The sequence below is a fragment of the Triticum urartu genome, chromosome 7A (assembly GCF_056163025.1).
Source record: "Triticum urartu cultivar PI428250 chromosome 7A, HENAU_Tu73, whole genome shotgun sequence".
Lineage (NCBI taxonomy): Eukaryota > Viridiplantae > Streptophyta > Magnoliopsida > Poales > Poaceae > Triticum > Triticum urartu.
In genome coordinates this window covers 138,412,230-138,434,235 of record NC_141879.1, presented here as the reverse complement: position 1 = coordinate 138,434,235, position 22,006 = coordinate 138,412,230, and the positions used below count along the sequence as shown (strand labels likewise).

The 22,006-nt window shown below is 43.7% G+C and overlaps 3 protein-coding genes and 1 pseudogene across 5 annotated transcripts; 3 read left to right on the top strand and 1 right to left on the bottom strand.

The window, feature by feature from the left end:
- Positions 1–1,286: 1,286 nt before the first annotated feature.
- Positions 1,287–5,123, top strand: LOC125525537 (T-complex protein 1 subunit delta-like; annotated as a pseudogene). The gene is made up of 2 exons (XR_015610996.1): positions 1,287–2,535; positions 4,560–5,123. The product of XR_015610996.1 is annotated as a T-complex protein 1 subunit delta-like (transcript).
- Positions 5,124–6,981: 1,858 nt separating this feature from the next.
- On the top strand, positions 6,982–9,103 carry LOC125525538 (polygalacturonase-like). Its single transcript, XM_087535748.1, has 6 exons — positions 6,982–7,170; positions 7,258–7,389; positions 7,479–7,649; positions 7,805–7,825; positions 7,926–8,441; positions 8,528–9,103. Exons 1-6 carry the CDS (start codon positions 6,982–6,984, stop codon positions 8,759–8,761), a joined length of 1,263 nt encoding a protein of 420 aa, XP_087391874.1. The 3' UTR covers positions 8,762–9,103.
- A 201-nt stretch (positions 9,104–9,304) lies between these two features.
- GCR1 (G-protein-coupled receptor 1) lies at positions 9,305–19,175 on the bottom strand. 2 transcript variants are annotated; one of them, XM_048690541.2, is made up of 9 exons: positions 18,854–19,174; positions 17,809–17,840; positions 17,322–17,491; positions 16,645–16,739; positions 11,060–11,161; positions 10,859–10,915; positions 10,487–10,630; positions 9,950–10,020; positions 9,305–9,832 (listed from the first exon to the last, which is right to left on the bottom strand). In XM_048690541.2, exons 1-9 carry the CDS (start codon positions 19,043–19,045, stop codon positions 9,679–9,681), a joined length of 1,017 nt encoding a protein of 338 aa, XP_048546498.2. In that variant the 5' UTR covers positions 19,046–19,174; the 3' UTR covers positions 9,305–9,678. The 2 variants fall into 2 exon arrangements, with proteins under 2 accessions (XP_048546498.2, XP_087391875.1); XM_087535749.1 differs by lacking the exon at positions 11,060–11,161 and having other exon boundaries at positions 18,854–19,175.
- Positions 19,176–20,725: 1,550 nt separating this feature from the next.
- On the top strand, positions 20,726–21,565 carry LOC125520566 (uncharacterized). Its single transcript, XM_048685521.2, has one exon. It carries the CDS (start codon positions 20,819–20,821, stop codon positions 21,200–21,202), a length of 384 nt encoding a protein of 127 aa, XP_048541478.1. The 5' UTR covers positions 20,726–20,818; the 3' UTR covers positions 21,203–21,565.
- The last annotated feature ends 441 nt before the right edge of the window (positions 21,566–22,006 follow it).

Genomic DNA, 22,006 nt, shown 5'->3' with positions numbered 1-22,006 from the left:
TGTCATTTATTCATGAGCCTTTATGATTTATTTGAATTTATCTATTGGACCAAGTCCAAACATTCTACCATGTTAGCTTTTCTAACGAATAAAACATTGTATAACACGCTCCATCATCTTTGTCTAGAGTTTTTCTATAAGAGATGGTTAGATGGGTTTGTATTTGAGTTGTGGGTTGGCTCTTTGGTGTTTTGTTTACATGTCTGTTACAAAGGAGGAAAAGAGTTTGATGTCCCCTCGAACAAAAATAGAGTTTACCACTAAAGGTCGAGTGTGAAGAAAACCAGCGACTCCTATCATGCTAGTCCTCCAGTTTATGTAGAAGTAACGAAAATAAGTCTCACCTTTCAGATAAAGAAGTATGATATGATATAAATAACATGCATATGCAAGCATCCAACAAATAAAAGCTTGTGTGTGTGAGAGAGAAAGAGAGCACCTCAAAGCATGGTTGGGTAGAGGGTGTATTCACTATTCGGGTGTGTGGGAATTTGACATATTATAGTAAAAAAATTAATCCATGATCTCAAGCCGATACCAGTGCACTTGCGCTTGATTAATCAAAGATGTATGTATAGATAATATATGCGTTTCGGTAATATTATGCAGAAGAGAAGAATGTGAACAAACTATTTGACAAAAAAAAAACTCAAGACCCACTTTATAGGTAAAGCACAATCGCCAAGCATCCAAAATACAAGCAGTTCAATACCGAAACGAGGAGAAACACGTGAAAAGAAGAAAGTAAACATGTTGTGGGCAGCTGCACTTCAAGCCGCAAACCCAAAAGCAACAGAACTACAATGAGGAGCAGCTTCCACTACTGCATAAAACCACAGAGTCTGTAAATCGCATTATAACCATAATCTTACATTTCTTATATTGCATACATTGGTGTCCAAATTAACATATTCGGCCCCACAGCTATTGTCATCTACTTCCTCCGTTCCGAATTACTTGTCGCAGGTATAGATGTATCTAGATGTATTTTAGTTCTAGATACATCAATTTCTGCGACGAATAATTTGGAACGGAGGAAGTACCAAAGATCGTACAAAACCAGAAAAAGACAAAAAAAACAAGTTTTTTTTAGGATTGACACTTTTTTTTAGATATGGCGATATGTAGATGGCCCTTACCGCCTTACCCATTTTTTTAGCGTATACCGCCTTACCGGGTATGACGGTGACAGTTGCATCATTCTAGGCCCTGGGCCGGAAGTTCCGGCCCGCTCCCCTGCGGTATATACCGAAACCGCGATCGCACTCTCCCTCCCTCCCTCCTCCCACCAAAGCGAAATCTGAAAAGCCTTAGCCAGCGCCTCCTCCCCCCCGATCCGCCGCCGCCATGGCCGCCCCCGCCGTCGCCGCCGCGCCGTCGGCCCGCAAGGGCGAGACCTACGCCGACACCAAGCGCCGCGACGACGTGCGCGGCGCCAACATCGCGTCCGCGCGCTCGGTCGCCGACGCGGTGCGCACCTCCCTCGGGCCCCGCGGCGTGGACAAGATGATCTCCTCGGGCGACCAGGAGATGATCATCACCAACGACGGCGACACCATCCTCTCGCGCATGTCCCTCCTCCAGCCCGCATGCTCGCCGAGCTCTCCCGCTCCCAGGACGCGGCGGCCGGCGACGGCACCGCCACCGTCGTCGTCATCGCCGGGGCCCTGCTCCGCCGCGCGCAGTCCCTCCTCGCGGCCGGCGCCCACCCCACCGCCGCCGCCGACTCCCTCCACCGCCTCGCGGCCCGCGCCGTCCAGGTCCTCGAGGGCATGGCCATCCCCATCGAGCTCACCGACCGGGACTCCCTCGTCAAGTCTGCCTCCACCGCGCTCAACTCCAAGGTCGTCTCCCAGTACTCCGGCCTCCTCGCCCCGCTCGCTGTTGACGCCGCCCTCTCCGTGGTCGATCCCGCCCACCCGGAGCTTCTTGATCTCCGTGACATCCACATCATAAAGAAGCTCGGCGGCACCATGGATGACACCGAGCTCGTCCGCGGCCTTATCTTTGACAAGAAGGCCAGCCATGCTGCCGGGGGGCCATCTAGGATCGAGAATGCCAAGATTGCTGTCATCCAGTTTCAGATCTCACCGCCCAAGACTGATATTGAGCAGAGCGTCATCGTGTCAGACTATGCGCAGATGTACCGCATCCTCCGCGAGGAGCGCAATTACATCCTAGGGATGGTAGATCAAGGCTTCTGGGTGCGATGTGCTCCTCATCCAGAAGAGCATCTTGTGTGATGCCGTGACTGAGTTGTCGCTGCACTATCTCGCAAAGGCCAAGATTCTGGTGGGATGTAGAGAGGGACGAGATTGAGTTCATCACCAAGACTCTCAACTGCCTCCCAATTGCCAACATTGAGCATTTCCGGGAGGATAAACTTGGTTATGCTGATGCCGGAGATGGCAAGATTGTCAAGATCACTGGCATCAGGGACATGGGGAGGACTGCAACTGTGCTTGTCCGTGGGTCCAACCAGTTGGTTATTGATGAAGCTGATCGCAGTCTCCATGATGCCCTATGTGTCATCAGGTAATGTTACATCCACTGAAACAATCTTCTGTGTTCTCAATTGTAGGCCTGCTTTTCTAGGTCAATTTGAGTATGGTGACTTTTGTGAAGTCTTATTGGTAAACGATGTGAAGTAACTTAAATATGCACAACATTGTTGAACAATTATTAATTATAGTCAATTAAGATGATAGGATCATACTCCTAACTTTCTATTGGATCTGTTAATTTCAGTAAATTGTTATGCCGTGTAAATGAACATCTGTTCTGCTATAATAAATGTTTATTTACATGTTGAAAGCAACATTGTTTTAATTAGTTTAACGCACAAAAATTGATTTAATTAGTTTAACGCACAAAAATTGATTTAATTAGTTTAAGGCACAAAATTTATAGGATCCTTGTGTTCCTCATGCAAGTAAATCTCAATTTCCTGTCACATTGCTTGCACATATACTGTCATGTTCTCTTTCTTCCATTATCAACAAGGTCTTCTTCTGTTATGTTGCTTCCACATACACCGTTGGAGCAACTTCCGGAAAAAATAGCTATGTTCCCTTTGACCACTATATATATGCTGTGGTACACACACAGGGAACCACGGGGAGCATAGGTTCACTAGGTGATTATGTCTGACACCGAGCCAAGTTTGATCGAGCTCAATTAACTTTCTTATGCTATTTGTGTGACTTTCAGTGATCCATTGATCACCAGGCTGGCATATGGCACATGGTGCTTTGTGAGGGCCATAGGCTTTATCATTTGCTAAGTTGCATGTCATGTCTGTTCATGGTACTTTATGATGACCCTTTGTCATCTATACTTTTGACTATGGACATTTGGTGCTTTATGTCAATAACGCATTTGCTGTGTGAACACAGTGAAGGCGACTCTCCCTCGCTCTTCACCTCACCCCTCTGCATCGCAGTCCTTGAATCTGATGGGTAGACCACCTCTTATAGGCTAAGTGCTGCAGTAGAGCACCATGGCGTGGCTAGGCAGCAACTTTTATTAGTTCTAATCTTGTTACAAGTAGTAGTTGTTAGTATCTGTGCATGCATGCTGGCAGGTTATGATGTTTCTAGTTCTAGCAAGATGGCAAGAAGTAGAATGTAAGTTGGCTAGTAATATTAGCTTGCGCTTAGTCAGCTAGTTGTACAATCTTGAGTTGCATGTAAGTTACAATATATCAGTGTCAATTTGGCTAGTCATACGAAGCAATAGTTAGCTGTTTGAGATTTAGCTGTAAAATGTCAGCTTGGTAAATTTTGTAGTGGTTTAGGTCTCTCTGCAAGTCATAATAAAAGGACCTTATGTCCTCCTTGTAATACAAGCTTGTTGTAGTGTATAAGCTTCAGACCTCTAGTTGTGTGCATGTTTATGTGAGAAACCAGGTAGTGTGTGCATCATGTCCTTTAAAAAGGAAATTGTAGTGAGAGCTGGTAGCTAGCTCCAACTTTTTTACTGCCTTTTGTAACATTGGTGTGGTGTATCAAATATGGTTGTTTTGGATATAACATTGACTGCCTCATCTTATGCCTGTGAATTTCAACACTTCCACAGTAGTAGGCCTCGGTTTGATCAATGCATCACAATTTGTGGGTTCACGCGTCAGTTCATGTTAAGTCTAGATGTGAGAACGTGTATGTTGGGCAGGCGGGTTTACCTTACAACTTCTGTTGATTCATAATTAGATGGTTGCTTCTGAATTTACTGAAGTAACAACTGCTTCTAGTATATGGTTTTCCATATCTTTTTTACCCAAATAGGGGGGACCTGGCCTCATGGTCTTCATGGCCTTGTGGGCATATTAGTATGAAGATAAGTTCCATACCATGTATAGGCCTTGAGCGTAATTTGACATGTATCCTCATGAAATGATTATTCTTGCTCATGGTGTATTTCAAGCTTGTGCATCATTTTGTGGTATTTATGGCGTTGCATATAAGCATATTATATGAAGCAACTTAGTACAGCACTACTTTTAGCTTGCAATGTATTATTTCTTCAGTGTTCAGATCCTGTTCATGCTTACTTTTATGAAGGTGCTTGGTGAACAAGAGGTTTTTAATTGCCGGTGGCGGTGCTCCAGAAATAGAAATGTCAATGCAACTGGCTGCTTGGTCAAAGGAGCTCCACGGGATGGAGAGTTACTGCATCAAGGAGTTTGCTGATGCACTTGAGGTCATCCCTTACACATTGGCTGAGAATGCAGGGCTCAACCCAGGCCAATCGCCATTGTTACCGAACTAAGGAATCGCCATGCCAAGGGTGAGAAGAACACGGGCATCAACGTGAGGAAAGGCCAGATCACAAACATCCTGGAGGAGAATGTCGTGCAGCCGTTGCTTGTGAGCACGAGCGCCATCTCGCTTGCGTGCGAGTGCGTCAGAGTGATCTTAAAGATTGATGATATAGTCACTGTAAGGTAAAGCCTGTAGGGCGGATGATCCTTTTTAGGGCTGTATTTTTCTGTGTGGGGGTGATGACCACTTTGGCCTGCCTGGTGCTATCTGGCTTGTTGTGTTACGTAGGTGCACTGAGTTACTTTTATTTGTGAACGTGGCTCTTTGATGTGTTATGATTTTGTGGCTTTGGCTTCTGCTGAAGATATTGGTATCTTGTATACTACCAGTTTATCCAGCAACAATATGCACAATTAACTCTAAAATATAGATCTAAAGTAGTAGTTGGAAGTGAAATCCTTCAATGATTGTTCACTGAAATTATTCTCATCTCATCTCAGTTCATGCCCTGCCGTGTCCCGAACCTGCTCTCTTCTCTTCCACGAGACAGACAACGGCCATCAGTACATCATTTGAAGTGGCAGCCATCATTGGTTCACAACCAAAAGCTACAGCCATCCAGTTCCACAGTTCAACCACAAGCTTACATTACATCACAGAGCAGTTCACAGCAAACTAGAACACGGGAATTGCAAATAAATACTCCCTCTAGTATTAACAACGCTCTTATATTATGGGACGAAGAGAGTAGTTCATTGTGATACATATTTTAGTAGCGCCAAAACAGCCGGTGTCGCTTCTGTGTCCAGTGTCGTCCACCCTGCCACGCCAAGTCTTGAAGCCATGAAGTCGAGCAACTCCTTAACATGGACCAGAACCTTGTGCGCGAGTATGTGCCTCGCCCGCAGCGATGTATACTGGTTACCATGCTGCATGCATATTAAAATTAAATGAAGCAATCTATTCTCACAACAACTGCATACCGCAAAACACAATGCTTGTATTTTGTAAGAAACATGAGTGGTTTAGCTAAAAAGGTTCAATTTTTTTTCTGTACTATTTTGGACAACTTCAACTTTTTGGAGCGGAATTGATCAAAGGGACATAATGGACAGAAGTACACACAGTATTTTAACAGCATGGTAATATAATATATATCCAAGTTTTTCCTTTATCATTATCAGATCACAGCAGCTGTTGCGCCACCCTCATAGAACCAATCAAGCTCCCTTTTCCTAACCAAGAAAATGCCTCTTAAAACAATGCCAGTGATCTATAGACTATGAGAGAGTACTAACAGAGACTACAAAGTTGCATCAGGCAGTAAATTAGTCACCTTGTCAGGGTGAGCCTGGCTGTACACAAGGGCTAGGGTGCTTCCCCATGAACCGCCAAACACCTACATCATCCTCATAACCAGTGTATTTATTTACTGAAAGTCATAGTAAAGCAAACAATTTTCTGAGGAAATTATAGTTGCTCCATTTCGAGAATATAACCAGACATGGGATTTGAGACTTCATACCGGCAACAAGATAGCGACCTCGCTGAAACTGTTAGCGCAAGAAATCTCCATCAAATCGCCAACCTTGAATCGAGCCCCACGCCTTTCCTTTCTCGGCTAGAATCCTATAACTGAAAGCTCTGTTCATGAATGTCAAGATACCTACCTTAGAAGGTCCAAATGCATTCACATGCCTTCTTTCCCTGATGATTTGTCATTAGCACTGATAAGGTGCATGATGATTCATTACTTCCACCAGCCAGTGGGTTATACTTATACAGCTGCAAGGGTTCAAACGTCCGTGCGAGGCTAGTGGATCTGAAGAGTGCAGCACCCAAGAAATGCATGCAATTTTCAGATGATCTGTCTCCACAGGTGGGCGGCTGGGTGCTCCAGGTGTCTATAATTTTTGCTGTCAGGATCTTAGTGTTGAAATAACCTCACAAGCCAAACTGGGTCAGTTGGATGTAACGGCAGACATAATGTTTCAAGCACATTTATCTTGACTCCCATGCCAAGAGAATCTTCTGCTGCCACCCTCCAAACATCTGTGCCAACTTACCTAATCAACCAGAAGCAACCTGAGCTAAGAAGATCCAAGGATCCCCAACCCAACTTGGCGCCTATAAATAATCCTCACGGTGCACTACTTGATCCCATCAGTTTCTGCACCAACAGCACATCACATACTAAGAAGGCATTCTCCTTCTTGCACAAATGGCCTCCATTGTGCCCCTCTTCTCTCTGCTGTCATTGTTCTTGTGTTGTGTTCTTGCCAAGGGAGGCATGAAAGTGGCCCCTTCGGCGAATGGGGCTCACCATAGAGGCCGGTCTCTACAGTCAAATCATGTTTTCAGTGTGCTCGGATATGGGGCTTACGGCGATGGACGCCATGACGACACAAAGGTATGTATAGTATAGTGCAAAACCACCTCTTCCAAAATACATAGCATAATTCATTTCACTAGAAATGGAAGTGGATATTTTTTGTAGGCATTGTCAAAGGCGTGGGCTGCAGCTTGCTCCTCTTTGAATCCTAGCATCGTGCTCATCCCCGGGGGCAAGAAATACCTAACCAAGCATTTAACCTTCTCCGGCCCATGCAAATCCAGTATCACGTTAATGGTGAGATAGATGAATGACAAGAACATGCATGCATTATTTTCTTTCATAAAATTTTGCAAACAAAGATGACGAGTTGTACCAAATTCCAGATTGAAGGTACTTTGGTAGCCCCTCCGAAGAGATCATACTGGATAGAGGATACCATTAGGCACTGGATTTTGTTCAGATCTGTGAGAGGTCTTACCGTCACTGGTGGCGGGACCATTGATGGAAATGGAAAGATTTGGTGGCAGGATTCCTGCAAAATAAACTCAAAACTCGTAAGTATATTGAGCTTCTAAGTTGGGCAGTAATAAAAACCACTAGAAAATTGCAATGTTTCACTGTCAACTTTAAAGTTTAACTATTACAGCTTTGATTTCCTTTTTCCTGAAAGCTTTCTAATATGAATTGTTCCTTTTCTTTTCCTTGGCAGCCATGCAGGCAAGCTCCAACGGTGAGTGCACCTTCCAATCATCTTAATTCGCATATTCCGATCTAGTAACCTTGTTTTCTTGATTACATATTGGCTATCTTAATTTCTTTTCACATTCCAGGCTTTGACGTTCTATTCTTGCACAAATCTGAGAGTGGATAATTTAGAACTGTTGAACAGCCAACAAATCCACATATCAGTGGAACATTGCAGTGATGTAAGGATGTCCCACTTGTCAATCACAGCACCCGGCACTAGCCCCAACACCGACGGCATCCATATCGCCCATAGCAAGGATGTCAAAGTCATGGACTGCGCAATCAAGACCGGGGACGACTGCATGTCAATCGAGGATGGAACCGAGAACCTACATGTCAACAACATCGTGTGTGGACCGGGGCATGGGATAAGCATCGGGAGCTTAGGCGACCGCAACTCTCAAGCCCAAGTTGCAAACATCACCATCGACGGGGCGCGACTGCGCGGCACGACGAATGGGGCTCGTATCAAGACATGGCAGGGCGGGCGGGGCTACGCAAAGAACATCGTGTTCCAGAACATGATGATGGATAATGTGCAGAACCCAATCATCATCGACCAGAACTACTGCGACTCGGCTACACCATGTAATGAACAGGTAAATTAAAGAACATGACGACTGCGTTGGTTTTATTCTTGTTTGTGCGCATAGATATAATCTAGCGTGTTTTTTTGTGTGTGTAGAAATCGGCCGTGGAGGTGAGCAATGTGTTGTTTAACAACATTAGGGGGACAAGTGCCTCAAGAGAGGCTATCAAGCTCAGTTGCAGTAGAGTTGTGCCTTGCCATGGGATAGCCTTGCACAACGTCAGGCTTACTCTGAAGCGAGGAGGTGGTGATGCAGAGAGCAGCTGTGAGAATGCAAAATGGAGGAAATTGGGGACAGTTATGCCACAGCCATGTAGTCTCAACGACTGAAAATATATGGCAAGGATTTGAGAATTTTTAGTTGTATATGATGAGCAGGAAGGGTTGCATGTTTTGATAGTACGCTTCCTCTGATTTTCCGAGTGAAGTCTTCCAATGGAAGGATTTTGAGTAGATAAGTGCAATAGAAGGATACATGCCAACACTGAAGTGTACTAGTGATCGCCGCCGCGCTCTACTCATTGTTGAAGAGTTGTTCTTTTTGTATTTTTGATGAGTATCCGCTGTGTGGTCTGTTTGTTTTTTTAGTACTGTACGTATAACGGAGCGGAAGATAGTAGTGCATTAATTACTTTAGTGATTTTTTTTTGTGGAGAGCATAAACCCTTTCGAGCATTTAGCAAATTTGGGCAGCATTTCTACTCGAGCTGAAACTGGGAAATTATATGCTTTTTTCAAAAGAAGAAGCAGTACTATGAGAACCCAAATCTACAAGTTAAAATCTTGGCTATCAAAGATATTTGTCATGACTTCACAATTGTTGGACTGAAAATGCAGTCAAGTGGCCAAAAAGTAAATTATTCATATCCAAAGTACAAACAAGGGACAGTTTTCTTGTTATAAGCAAAGATCGAAGGGTACATTCTGGGCAGAAACCATACCCTAGTATACAAGAGCAATCAGTACGTAGTCAGTTTCGCCGAACCGATGAGATGAGTTCTCAAGAAGTACAACACGAGGGCGGGCAAGAATAACGGCAACCTCACCAACTTACCTACAGGCTACAGATGAACATCAGAGTATCTACCCAATGTTGGCTATCTCCTAACCACCTCTTATGTACCGCGGACAACCCCGATTTGCCAAATGGTCAGTGTAAGTGCTAAGCATCTGCTCCTACAGTGATGTAAATGGTACACACTAATACACCCTCCTCTGAACAAAGAGCCCGAAAGATATGAACAAACTCAGCCAGCTAGAGAACTCCTAGGTGTTACTCGCATTGTTGTTTCTGTTATAGTGTTATTACTCTCAACAATAAGAGAGGTCAGCTCATTTTCTTGTTGACTTCTCAATCTTGACAAAGTAGGGAGGCTCCTTTTGATTCTCTCGGGTAGATACCTGGAAATTTTTGGAAACAGATCCTTTATGACTACCAACTACAACCAGAATAGCGCAAGGTACATGACCGGAAAAAACATATGGTTGCGGAAAGTTGGTCTATGGAACACAACTTACATGTCAATTCTTTCTGCAATTGCTCTGCGCACTGAAGAGTTGAGACCATAAGCAATCGAATTAAAAAGGCCCTAAAAATGTTGGGGAACATTAGTCTGGAGAATTGATGAAAAATAGGAGAACTATGTAATAAATCTATCAACGAAATTATTTTGTACATAATGCAGGCACAGATGAACAGTATGATTCCAGCAAATACAGCAACAAGAGGGAGTCATAACTCATAAATACCCTAAGGCCTGTTTTGAATTTTGATGGTGGATTTTATCCTAATCTATTAAACTAACTTAGTTCTATAATGAAGGCTACCAAATACAAGCCAATTGCATGGGCTCGTTCCAAGAAATAAAGAAATAAACATGTTGGAACGCAAGCATGCCCATCTTTTGGAGTAGAACTATCAATAGAATGACAAAACGTTAACATGGATTCATTCAGTATCTCCAGGAAGTACGAACCCCAGTTAGCAACTTGGAATCATATGAATCCAGAAGCATCTAGTCTAAGAATGGAAGACAAAAGCATCCAAGGACTCACCATAAGTCCAGCAAATCCAATATCAAGGATGGACAGCCAAAATATCTTGTGACCAGGATTAGCAAAGTCATGCAGGCGATTGATTGTCGCGAAAGCCCATGAACCGATTAAAATCAGAGGGTAATAACCCCACCGGTTAAATGCCTACAAAGGGAAGCAAATAATGGTAAGAAGCTGATCAAGGACACACCAAAGTAGCATGATGATGAGTGTACTACACAGTGACATATTCCTCACAATAAAAGCAGCTGTAATTTTTTATCATTAAATCTTATAGAGAAGTAGTACAAAAACATAAAAGGAGCTTATGGACTAACAATGTTGAACAGTCTGTTTTCGGTTAAAAACTGATGATGCACACCATGCATATACCTTCTTGTCCGCCCTCACGTCAGATTGACTTGATCGATCACTCATACCAACAGCCATCTACAAATTAACATAAACTTCTCAGACGATACAGCCAGAAAGAGCAGAACATATCAAGTGCTACAATACAAGCCTCAGTCAGCCTACCCTCAATAGTCAATATACAAGAGAAAACAGTAAACAGAACGCGTGTTGTATGCATACCCGTGTCGCATTGTTCAGCATGCGGTTTACTTGATAGTACGTAAACCCATTGTAGAGAATGGCACCCCAAAGTGGAAGGTAAAAGGTAATCAAGTGTAAAATCTGCAAGTAAAGGGCATTCTAGTGAAGGAAGCTAAGAAGATGATACAGTGAAAACATTTCTACATCTCAGGGACTGAGTGAAGACCATATAAATGGATTGTCAATATATTGCAATGTCTTTGAAAATCTGAAGGTAGTCCAAGCAAGCTAAGTCACAAATGGAACATATAAAGGACGCTACGCAACCCGCCGTTCTGGAGGGTCTTCTCGCGCAGTGAATGTGGATCGAACGATCTACCGCAGTCATACGTTTTTACGCTGCTTTCAACAATCTGGTCGTTGGTTGCTCTGTACATTTCGCTTTCAGGCTCCATTGGATGACGGGTGGGGTTCCTTTCCTTGCGGGCCCAACATTGCAGACTGTGCGTCGCATGTGACAGGTGAAAAAGGGCCTAACTACAGCGATCGTGGGCGATGTGGGGTTGGTCGATTCCCAGGGCGTGCAGTAAAAACCCTAGCCAATCCTCTGCTTCCTCGAGCCTCACGTCCCCTCTACTTCCCATTCGCATCTCTGCTCCTCCCATGCGCTCCCCTGTCCCATCCACGCCCAGCGGGACGGCCGCAGCGGCGGCGAGCGGCAGCAGGAGCAGTGGCCGGGTCAAGGCAGGTGTTGACGGCCTGGATGCAGACGACAGGGGCTTGGCTGCGGCCGGAAAGGCAGTAGCGGCCTGTGGGCATCAACCAGAACCACAGCGACCTCCATGGATGATAAGGGCCCGGCGGGCTCGTGCAGGCGGGAGAAGGGGCGCTCGCCGATTGGGCAGATGGTGGCCATCCAAGTTTCTTCAAGCCATAGCAAGGTACGTGAGGGGTGGAGGCGAGCGACCCTCTGGAGCCGCGCACGTTGAGAGGTAGCAGCCGTGCCCCTCCTCCTTCCCTTCTCTTCTCCCCCCTCCTCTCCAATCTAGGATGCCCATTTGCGTCCTCGGCATCTTCCTCTTCGAGTTTATTACTCCTTGATTTTTTGATTCTCTGATAATCTAATTTGTTTTCTCAATACAAGTAATTAGATTATCAAGTGCTACAGTTGTCACAATTCTAATTTGTTTCCTCGGCATCTTCAATATCAAGTGCTACAATACAAGGCATAAATTCAAATGATTAGTATATGCATGGTAATCTCTGTGCTTTTGACAACCACTAGAAGACCGTGTGACAACTAATTTATGATTGATTATCTGCTCCTTTTTATTCCTGACATTTAGCTCTTGCCCTTGATCAGTACTTTTGAAAGGAGCTCTTCCTCGGCCTCCGCCTGGGCGTGACCTGCACTGTCAGTACATATGTTGTGGCTATGCCAAAAGTAACCACTTAATTAGATTTCTATTTTTAACTAATCCCTCTTCCGTTTCAGCAATGTTCAAGTCTGAATACAATTTCTCCTATATATATTACATCAGGTGATGACATAATTTAGTTAATGGCATTATGGCAGGACTCATGTGGTCTTGGTTACAATGGCGGCTCATGAAGTTCAAAAAATGTGTTCTTTACAGATTTGAGATGATAGAAATTCAGAATAGGTAAGACAATAAGCCATGTTTCTTCTTTGCTGGTTTAGCTGTCATGTGCCGCATAGTTTTTTCCGCCCCACATACTACTGGGTGCCTCTTTGTTGTTTTACTAGATCCATCTCCATGAGCTATGGTACTTATAGTGGATCTGTTTATTATTTCCGGTCCAGCTGCTTAGGCTAAGCATTATGAATGACACACTGTTTTCATCCTTCTGTTGTTAAGAATCGATGCGGGTATGCTTTAGTTTTCTCTCTGCAACCAACTTAATGCAGTTAGCGAAGAACAAGATAAATGAAGTACGTGCTATACTACTATGTTGACTAGATAAAAATATTATGGACGGAGTGTTTTAGTTGTGTTGAAACGTCAGGGGAGGAGTACAGCCAGCCAGGTTAGTGTGTACATTGCTTTTCTATTTTTGACGGGCATTGTTTGTGCTTCGCTAAAATGAGCTAATTAATTCACTTAATTTTCCGTGTGATTTGCAGCTCTGCAATAGAAGAAAATGCAGAAAGAATGAACAAGAAGCTATAGATGGATATGTCGAGGTTGCAATTTTTCTACCTCCACCCCATGTTTCCACTTATGATTTAGTTGATAGTATGATTCCTGGCTTGGGAGGATGCCATAAACAAGATATGCATTAAGTTTCTAATGCATTTTCATTGCAGTTGCTTTTTGCTAGAGCAGATCATTTTAGATGGATATATATGTACGCATGTTGGTGGAAGTCAGAGAGATTAAGAGGGAGAAGAGTGAGAGAAAAAACGCCAGGGAGCAAGATAGCTAGACAACTGATTAGTATATGCTGTCAACTGTATATTTTGATTATCCATTATTTCAATAGGGTGGCATGTGAATGACCTGTACAACACCATCGCAAGAGTGACTGATGGTGCTTATGAAGGTACCTTGTTTGTGAATAAACAAAAATGTCACATTTACAGATTCACATGCATGAATAGTGCTCCCACATGCTATCATTTTCTTAACCTATTCAGAAATTGCAATTGGTGGGAATGTTTTCCCTGGCTCAACTCTTTCAAATCACAATCTGCTTTTAATAAAATACCCCAGGTCTGACACTTAACATATCTATGTTAAGGATGAGAAAATCAAGAAATTGACATAACATTTTTATTAAAAACAATTCAGGCTTTAACAGCTGGTCCTTCATAAATAGTAGTTCTATTTCCCATTATGCTAATCTGAAGCAGAAAATTTGATTCTCGCATCTAACCCTGATCGTGAAGGTGAAGCAATTGTTTGGACCATTAAAGAAATGCTTGAACAACAGGGTGGCGTTGGGTTGCCATGTTTTACTGTCATTTGTATGTAGTACTCTGTTGACTCAGGTGCTTTGCTATTATAATGTTAACATTTACGGGTAGTAATCTGTTGACTCACTTGGCTCACTATGTGACTGCAAGTAGCCCAGAAGCTTTATGAAGGGCTCAGTCTTTTGTCGGAACAAGCAACGGGGTTAATAACATACCTCAAGTTAGAACAGATTGGTTTCATGCAGGTGCCATTCTACTTTTAGTTGATTTCTAGAGTAGTTTTGCTGTTTATAGATGTATCATGTGTGTAGGCTAAAAGATCCTCTTGGTCTCTTTTCTGTGATCTGGGGTTGTAGATTAAAATTGGTGCATTCATGCGAAAAAGATCAAATTGGTCCCCTCTATATACAAGTGAACTGTAGAGAAAGATTTCACATGGCGCCGGCTTTAGGGGAGTAACACACAAATAAAGGAGAGAGATTACAGAGTAGGATGATGTAGTTTCTTGCTATATTCTCAACTGAACCGAGCATAGTAGGAAGATACCATATTCCAAAACTGATTGAGAACCAAAATGAGAGCTAATTTTTATATCCTTTGCTTTCCATGGTTTTCCTCTTTTGCCCATCGATACGAGAATAGACATTATTAAATTGTTACCACATCCATGTCGCACAACTACATCTACATATTACTCTAATTTCTTATCATCAGATAGAAATAATAATGTTTTATTCTGCTACCAAAGGTCCGAGGCTACAACCCAATCTTCTTCCTCCAGACTGGATCAGGACCACACCATGGAGGCCTGCAGAAACTCTTACTCAACCGTGTCGGTCAGGAATAAGATGGCAGAGGACCCAAGGTTGCTCAGTAGTGACTCTTCATTGCCGAGTTCTCAAGGCGCTCTGCCTGGTCATCAGAATGGAGCTGCCGAATGTGGGGAGCAGAAGTTGCACGACCAATCCAGTGGAATGTCTAGAAAGCCATCAGGGGAGTAGATCGCTGCTGAGGCTGGTGTGCACTCTCAGTTCTCTACCCTGTCGTCTCGCTCCCTCTCGCCAACTAGGTACCTCCACCACGTGTTAAGGCCACCTGAACGTTTTCTATCCTGTATGTATGCATCTTTTTGCCTGAAGAGCTGTGTGATACAGAAAAGAGCCTTTCCTTTCAGGCACGGCAAAGAAGAGTATGATACCGGGATCAACTTAGCTAGGCAAGGTATGGAGATGAGCTCAAACATCATCTGGAAGCAGGTATGTATAATTCACTTGCTCTGTACTCGCTGGCATATGGGATTTGATGTTCCTGATGAAGATATTTCCCTCCTTCCACAGGCTTTTTGCTAAGGTTAAAGAACATGAAGAAGAGATTGCACATTTAAGAATACATCTTGCTGACTATTCAGTGAAGGTACCATGTCCAAAATATTACATTGCCTCTTTTACCCCCTTCCACGTCCACAAAATCTAACTGGACTGTCTTTGGTCTGATGTCTTAGTGTTTCGAAGCCAAAATACTTAATGAGCTTTTTTTTGGAAAAGCGCATTGCATTTATGCGAACGGTAAGTATCTTTATCTTATCAGGTTAAAATACTATCTTGGTGTACACCAGACTAATTCTATAACTCATTGTTTTTGGGCATATCAGCAGCAACAAGATTTGGTTGATGCTGCATCGAAAGCTTTAGCCTATAGACAAAGACATCATCGAAGAGAACATCTGTCTGACATATGCGTTGCAGGTAAGTTTCTTCACTGTTATACTTTCTGTTAAAATTCAGAGGCGGTTAACATTTCAGTACTGAACTGATGTTGCACTGATGTGCTTGATTCGACCTTAAAGTTGCTTAGATGACGAGGTAATATTCGATACCAATGGAACATGCAGTGATGACTCCCATAACCTATGTTAAGGTAATCTAATTACCATTTTTTACCAACTTTCCAACACATTGTATCCATATACTCCCTCCGTTCCAACGAATAAGGTCTATATTATTTTTGAAAAATCAAAGTATGTGAAATTGGCAAAGTTAACACTGTGTATTCTTACACAGATTTGTTCATCGCATGAAGCAAGGAATCGAGATGGCTATCCACTTCATATAGTTAACTGCATGTGTCGCACTATGCTTTATGAAAGCAACCTAAATAAATTATTGTAAATAACCCTAAGGATTTTCTTGGATTTGAACTATCTTTAAACCTTTTTTCTTGCTTCTTGATGCTTTTAGACTATCATGCTGCCCTGGACTGGAATACAACCATTATGTTTAAGAATGCATGCTATCTATGAAATATCTTACATGGTACTAATTCTTGGACTGCTTCGGTTTTTTGCGCCAAGGGCGTGGTGGGTCATCGATTTCCTTATGCATCAAGGATTTTATTATCAATCTTTAAACTATTCTTACTTGATTGGCTCACTCTCGCTTTTTGCGCCATGGGCGCAACGGGTCATCTAGTCCATATAAATGGTGAATGGCAGTTTGAACTGTTTGATAACAGCTATGGATGATGTACAAATGCTACATGGAAACAGTGGAATTCAGGAAGATAACTATTTGAGCTGTTCTTGCAATCACTGATAATATAAGAAAATAGGATCAAATGTATCTTAGTTTAAGCAACAGGAGTGTGTATAACCAAATTAACAAGCTCTTAATAAAAGAGAAAGATGTACCTTTCCCGTGCTTCCCTGCTGGATCCAACACCAGGTCCCTGGCCTTCCATAATCACTTCCTATTGAACGTAATACAGTTGTAACTAGTGAAGTTCCTGAGGAATCAAAAAAAGGAGGCTCTATGTTTAATGCAACTCATATACACATAATATGAACTAGTCCGAAAATATAATAAAGGGCACCCAGGGCGGTACACTCAGATGATACATAGACAAAATCTGCAGCACAAGTTACTAACATGGCTAATTACCAGTTACAACTATCTGAGGCCAGCAAATGAAATCACTCGTGCTCATTTTCGAGATACATAGGCATGAGCATCTGATTGGACAAACAACAGAAATTGGCACTGGCATAGGCAGGGTTGAAAATAGCTACACAAAAAATGGGTTACATACGTACGCCATACATAAATGTTGCCATGAGATATAGCAACCTGAATATTAAGACAGACATAGCATGATGCATCCAACACAACTGACAGCTATGTTGTCTGAAAAATTCCATATTCATCGGCAAATTAGCTACACATAGATGACACAGCTATGAATTTGTGAAGTTTTAAAAAATGTAACCTATTCAAAGCATGTTTTTTAACTGGTTGGACAGGTCGCTGCAAGTAATTTGGAAACATGAAGAAATCAGAGAAGTGCCAAAGTGGTGAACAACATACATACCCCATACATACAAGTGGAAAATGAATCCAAACTCCTCAACATCAGTTTTGTGCTTGACCACTGTGCGATGAAGAGTGAATGCTATAGTGGTTGTCCATAGAAAAGAAGCCACACAGAAGAAATGTGCACTGTAGTCATGCGCAAAGCAATAGAATGCATTTGCTGGGCCCCTACAACATCACATGACAAACTCACTAAATTAATCTGCCACAAAACCCAGCAATCAAGCTGCATGGCAAATATCATTGTAAAATACGGAAGAGAACAAAGAACAGTCTGTTTTGTTCTAGCAGAAAAAAGTGCTATACATTCTGTTTACATCCCTCCTATTGATAATTGTAGGGAAATATCAAATATATACTACCCATGATAAAACGTTGATGTGGCTTTTTGTCATTGTTATTAGCAAAGGTGGATATAATCAGAAAGACAGGAAGCAACTCCGTCCAGCAGAGAGTATATTAAAATTATACAGACAGCAACATACCCCATTATAGTGAATAAGCTGCAAAGCATATCCTGCAATTGAAGTGAACATTGTCAGAAAAACTGAAGCATACAGTAGTTAAAGCAACGAAGAAAGCTTGCTTCAAATAATGCTTTCACTAGTATGCAGAGCACCTTGACTAGACATGTACTTCATTTTTCTAAGAAAGAATTCCGCATTCTATCGCCAAAACAAAAGTAGGTGTATGCTCATCATCCCACTCTATGTTTTTAAAGCGTCCCTAAGGCGACGCCTAGGCGTCGAAGCGCTCCCCCTCCGCTTTGGAAAATCGACCGCTTTGGGCGCCTAGGCGTCCAAAGCGCCCGCCTAGGCGTCGCCTAGGCGCCAAAGCGCCCCCCCTCCCTAAGGCGGTAAGGCGTCGCCTTAAAAACATAGATCCCACTGGTTGCAAATTCAACAACAAAATAGAGCTAGGGGCAATGTGATCTCTTGCAAATGAACAATCTAAGAAATGCCTATTGGATGCCAGTTTTTCCGCATTCAAGGATATATGTGGAAGACATCCTACCGCTTAGCTTCATTAAGCTGGAGCGGCCCATGTGGGAATGGCAACAGGTCACATGATCTCAACCATTCTCCGGTTATCTTATGAAACAAGTGTTAAGTTGATCAATAATTGAAGCTAACCATAGTGTAAGACATGCTTAGTGTCGTGCTAAAGCTACTGCAGCTACGAAACTATCGGGGAAATGACTCTATGATGGCCCCAACTGGCAGAAATAAGCATCACGGGTCAAAATTCGACGCACATTTCTGAAGATCCCGGTCCTTACTACCTCCTGCACCAAATTCTCCACATCTACTTCAGCTCGTACGTCCAAAAAGTAAACCATTATGAGCTATAATGTGCTAAATTAGCGTTATGGGCCATACAAATTGCTCAATTACAGACCGAACTTCCAAACCACTGCTCGCAGATCGCGCCACAAGCCCCAAATTCCAAGCCGCGGCCACGCCAGATCACGCAATCAGCATCCCAAACCGATAAAACAGCAAGCAAAGCTCCCAGATCCGATGCTCTCACCGCGACGGCGAGGAAGTAGACGAGCTTGAACGAGAACTTGCGGAGCTCGCGGAAGAGGAGGTAGCAGAGCACGATGAAGGAGGAGCCGGCGAGCGAGAGCGCCGCCGCGGTGGTGCCCACGGCGTCGAGGATCTCGCGGTTCCTCATGGACTGGCTCGCCGCCGCCGACGCCGCCAGGGCCGACGCTGCCATCGCGTCGCCGTCGCCGGCGATCTCTGCGGTGGTGGGAGGTGGGGGAGGACAATTATTTATTTAGTATTTTATTTTATTTTGAGGGAAGGGGGAGGACAGAAGTGGCGCAGAGGAGAACGGCTGGTGAAAGTTGTTGGCTGTTGGGTTGGGTTGGGTTGGGACCGAGTGCCTTCGTAGCGAAGGTTCTGGCTTCATTGGGCCTTTCGATGGGTGTTCTGGGCTGGGATTGTGTGTACTTTTAGGCCTAAATTCGTGGGGAGACGGAGTTAAAAAAAAGCCCAAACTAAGCCCTAGTTTGTCTTGGACAAATTTAGACTGTAAAATAAATTCCCTTAAAAAAAGACTGTAGAAAAAGTTGTTTTTTTCAGGGAAAAGGAGTAAAGACCAAAATTTAGGAAGAAATTGTACTGGATTTTTTATTTTCTATGATTTTTATTTATTATTATGTCGAAATGAAACATTTGTTCTTTTAAATTATATGTAATTATTTAATGTGAAAACGAACATGTACATTTTGAGTTTTCTTCTCTCAGAGAAGATACGCCTTATGTACCTGAGGAGAAAACACACTATAATTCTAGAATTGCTTTACTTGTCAATCGATCTAGTTCATTTAGGTTCACAAACTTTGATAAATTTTTAGTGGTTCACTAGAATATGCTTTGTTTGTCGCAAAGTAAAAATGCTTTGTCGGCGTTTTGACTAATTGCGTGGTGTGTTAACAATAACTGCATACCCACATGGCATTACAATCGTAGATGAAGAAAGGTAAGGCGATTTGAGCAAACCGCAAAATACTTTTCAACATATTATCTTGTTTTAAAATTGTATTCGGAGTTATTTGACTTTTTATAAGTCTTAGCTCTGTTCTTTTTTCCAGGAAAGTCTTAGTGATATTCTACGAGGGAGTTTTTCTGCTAGCATTATTTGCATGGCCGATTCCACCCTAGCTGTCCTTCCCAGACCTACATCTTTTCTAATCAATTTTGTCAACTCCATCTAGCTCACAATGAACTCCATTTAGCTCTTAATCTGGGTCTGGGCAATTTCAATGGCTCGACAGGCTCCAGCAGCCCATGGAAATGGGTTCAATCAGCAGCCTCCATACATTTGTTAACAAATGAACAGGTCATCTCGTCAAGTCAATGACGATCAGTTCGCCCGCCCATGATTAAGCTAGCTCGGAATCTTAATTTAGCTCAGGCTGTCGCTCGTACATAACCAAGATTTGTTTACCCTGACGCATTGTCGAGCTTATCTTGCAGTTGCAGCAAGCCACAGGCGAGCTCGGAATAGCATATTCACAAGTTCCTCAGCACTTTTGTCTCGCAGTACCATGAACACACACGCACACGTATGAGTCAGTGGCTTGCTATATTGGCGCATCCTGATTATGGGGGCGTTTGTGCTTTGTACTTGGCATCCTGCTCTGTTGATTATTGGTGACTGTGTGGTGGCCAAGGCCAACTGACTAAACCACCTGCTCGAACGTTGATGGATGGACGTCACAGCGGTCAATGCCGGCCCTTAAGCGCTCCGTGGGACGCACTACCCCTCCACCAAAAGAAAAGACGCCATCTAAAGCTGTGTAGGCCATAGATTTCGTTATCTTAGTACAAAAATTCAACTGCCGCACGCAGATGACGGCAGAGCACTACGGCTTGCGCCTCACTTATATAGCTTCTTCACGTAGCATAGCAAGAAACATGAACAAACGAGAGGGAGGGAGCGAGCTGATCTCCAACCCTGAGCATACATTTTGATTTGATCGACATGGTGGACAAGGGGGCGGCGAGGAGGGCCATGCAGTTCCGCATGCCGCGGCGCCGGAGGGCGGACGCGGCGTCGGCAGCGGCAGCGGCGAGCGGGGGCGGCGGGCGGAGGAAGAGGGTGGCGGTGGCGAGGCTGGGCGGCGATGGAGGCGGCCGCGGCGGGTCGGCTGAGCGGAGAAGGCTCTTCGGGGCGCTGCGGCGGGTGCGGGTGCGGTGGCTGGCGGCGCTGTACAGGCGGACGCTGCGGCGGCTGCGCGCCAGCTACGCCAGGGCCCTCCGCGAGCTCGTCGAGGGCAGGGCGCTCCTGGGCGCCCTCAACGCGCCCGCCGGCGTCGAGTGCTCCCGCGCCGCGTCGTTCGGGCCGATGGCCACCGTCGGGTTCTGAAATTCCGACCGACCTGACGGTGGGTGGGTCGGCCGTGAAAGGGTTTACTTATTATCGTGTTGGCATTATGAGGCAGAGGCACCACCTTCGGTCTTTGTACATACTACTCCCTTCGTCCCAAAATAAGTGTCTTAACTTTATAACTATATTAGCTCTAGTACAAATTTATACTAAGCTTAAGACACTTATTGTGGGATGGAGGGAGTATTACGAAGGTGTGCTTCGCGCGTAACAAGGCCGCAAACATTTTTGCTCTTTTATAGTGTGTTTTGATGATTTGTAGTTCTGCCTTTGCTTGGATCTCCATCCATGTATGTAAAAATCCGACTCTACTCAATAAATTCTAGTGAGTATTACAATCCATGCGACACAACTATTCTCATTACATGCAAACTTTTTTCCGTAACAATATCAGGGAACGTTTGCTGCGAGTGAGATCCCAACGAACGCCCCAACCCCAAAGCCGCATGGTCCAAATCCAAAGGATGGCTCTTATTGATGAAAATTGCACTAAAAATAAGAAATTTTCATGCTTTTTCCTGAAAACTGCCACCCCCCAGCACTAAAAATGCCATCCCGCGTGTTCGCCAATGCGTGGCAACGAACATTCTTCGGGGATTAGTGTCTTTTTTTTACATAGGCATGTAACTGCTACAAGTGTTCAGGCTTGTGCTAACACGAGTAATGCAAAAATCTTTTTCAGCATTGAGATGCAAAATCTTACTCCATTTTTGTTGCCTATCATCTTTACCAATACAAGGCAATCTGATTCAACAATCACAAGGGAGTTGCACCATTGTAAAG

Bases quoted from the DNA above. Each gene is read 5' to 3' on its own strand.
- LOC125525538 (XM_087535748.1), top strand. From the start codon at position 6,982: ATGGCCTCCATTGTGCCCCTCTTCTCTCTGCTGTCATTGTTCTTGTGT. The intron at 7,171-7,257 runs GTATGTATAGTA...TATTTTTTGTAG, and splicing joins GACGCCATGACGACACAAAG to GCATTGTCAAAGGCGTGGGC. The intron at 8,442-8,527 runs GTAAATTAAAGA...TTGTGTGTGTAG, and splicing joins CTACACCATGTAATGAACAG to AAATCGGCCGTGGAGGTGAG.
- GCR1 (XM_048690541.2), bottom strand. From the start codon at position 19,045: ATGGCAGCGTCGGCCCTGGCGGCGTCGGCGGCGGCGAGCCAGTCCATG. The intron at 17,492-17,808 runs GTATGTTGCTGT...GTGATGTTGTAG, and splicing joins AGCTTATTCACTATAATGGG to GGGCCCAGCAAATGCATTCT. The intron at 11,162-16,644 runs GTACATCTTTCT...CTTTACTTGCAG, and splicing joins AGCAGGGAAGCACGGGAAAG to ATTTTACACTTGATTACCTT.
- LOC125520566 (XM_048685521.2), top strand. From the start codon at position 20,819: ATGGTGGACAAGGGGGCGGCGAGGAGGGCCATGCAGTTCCGCATGCCG.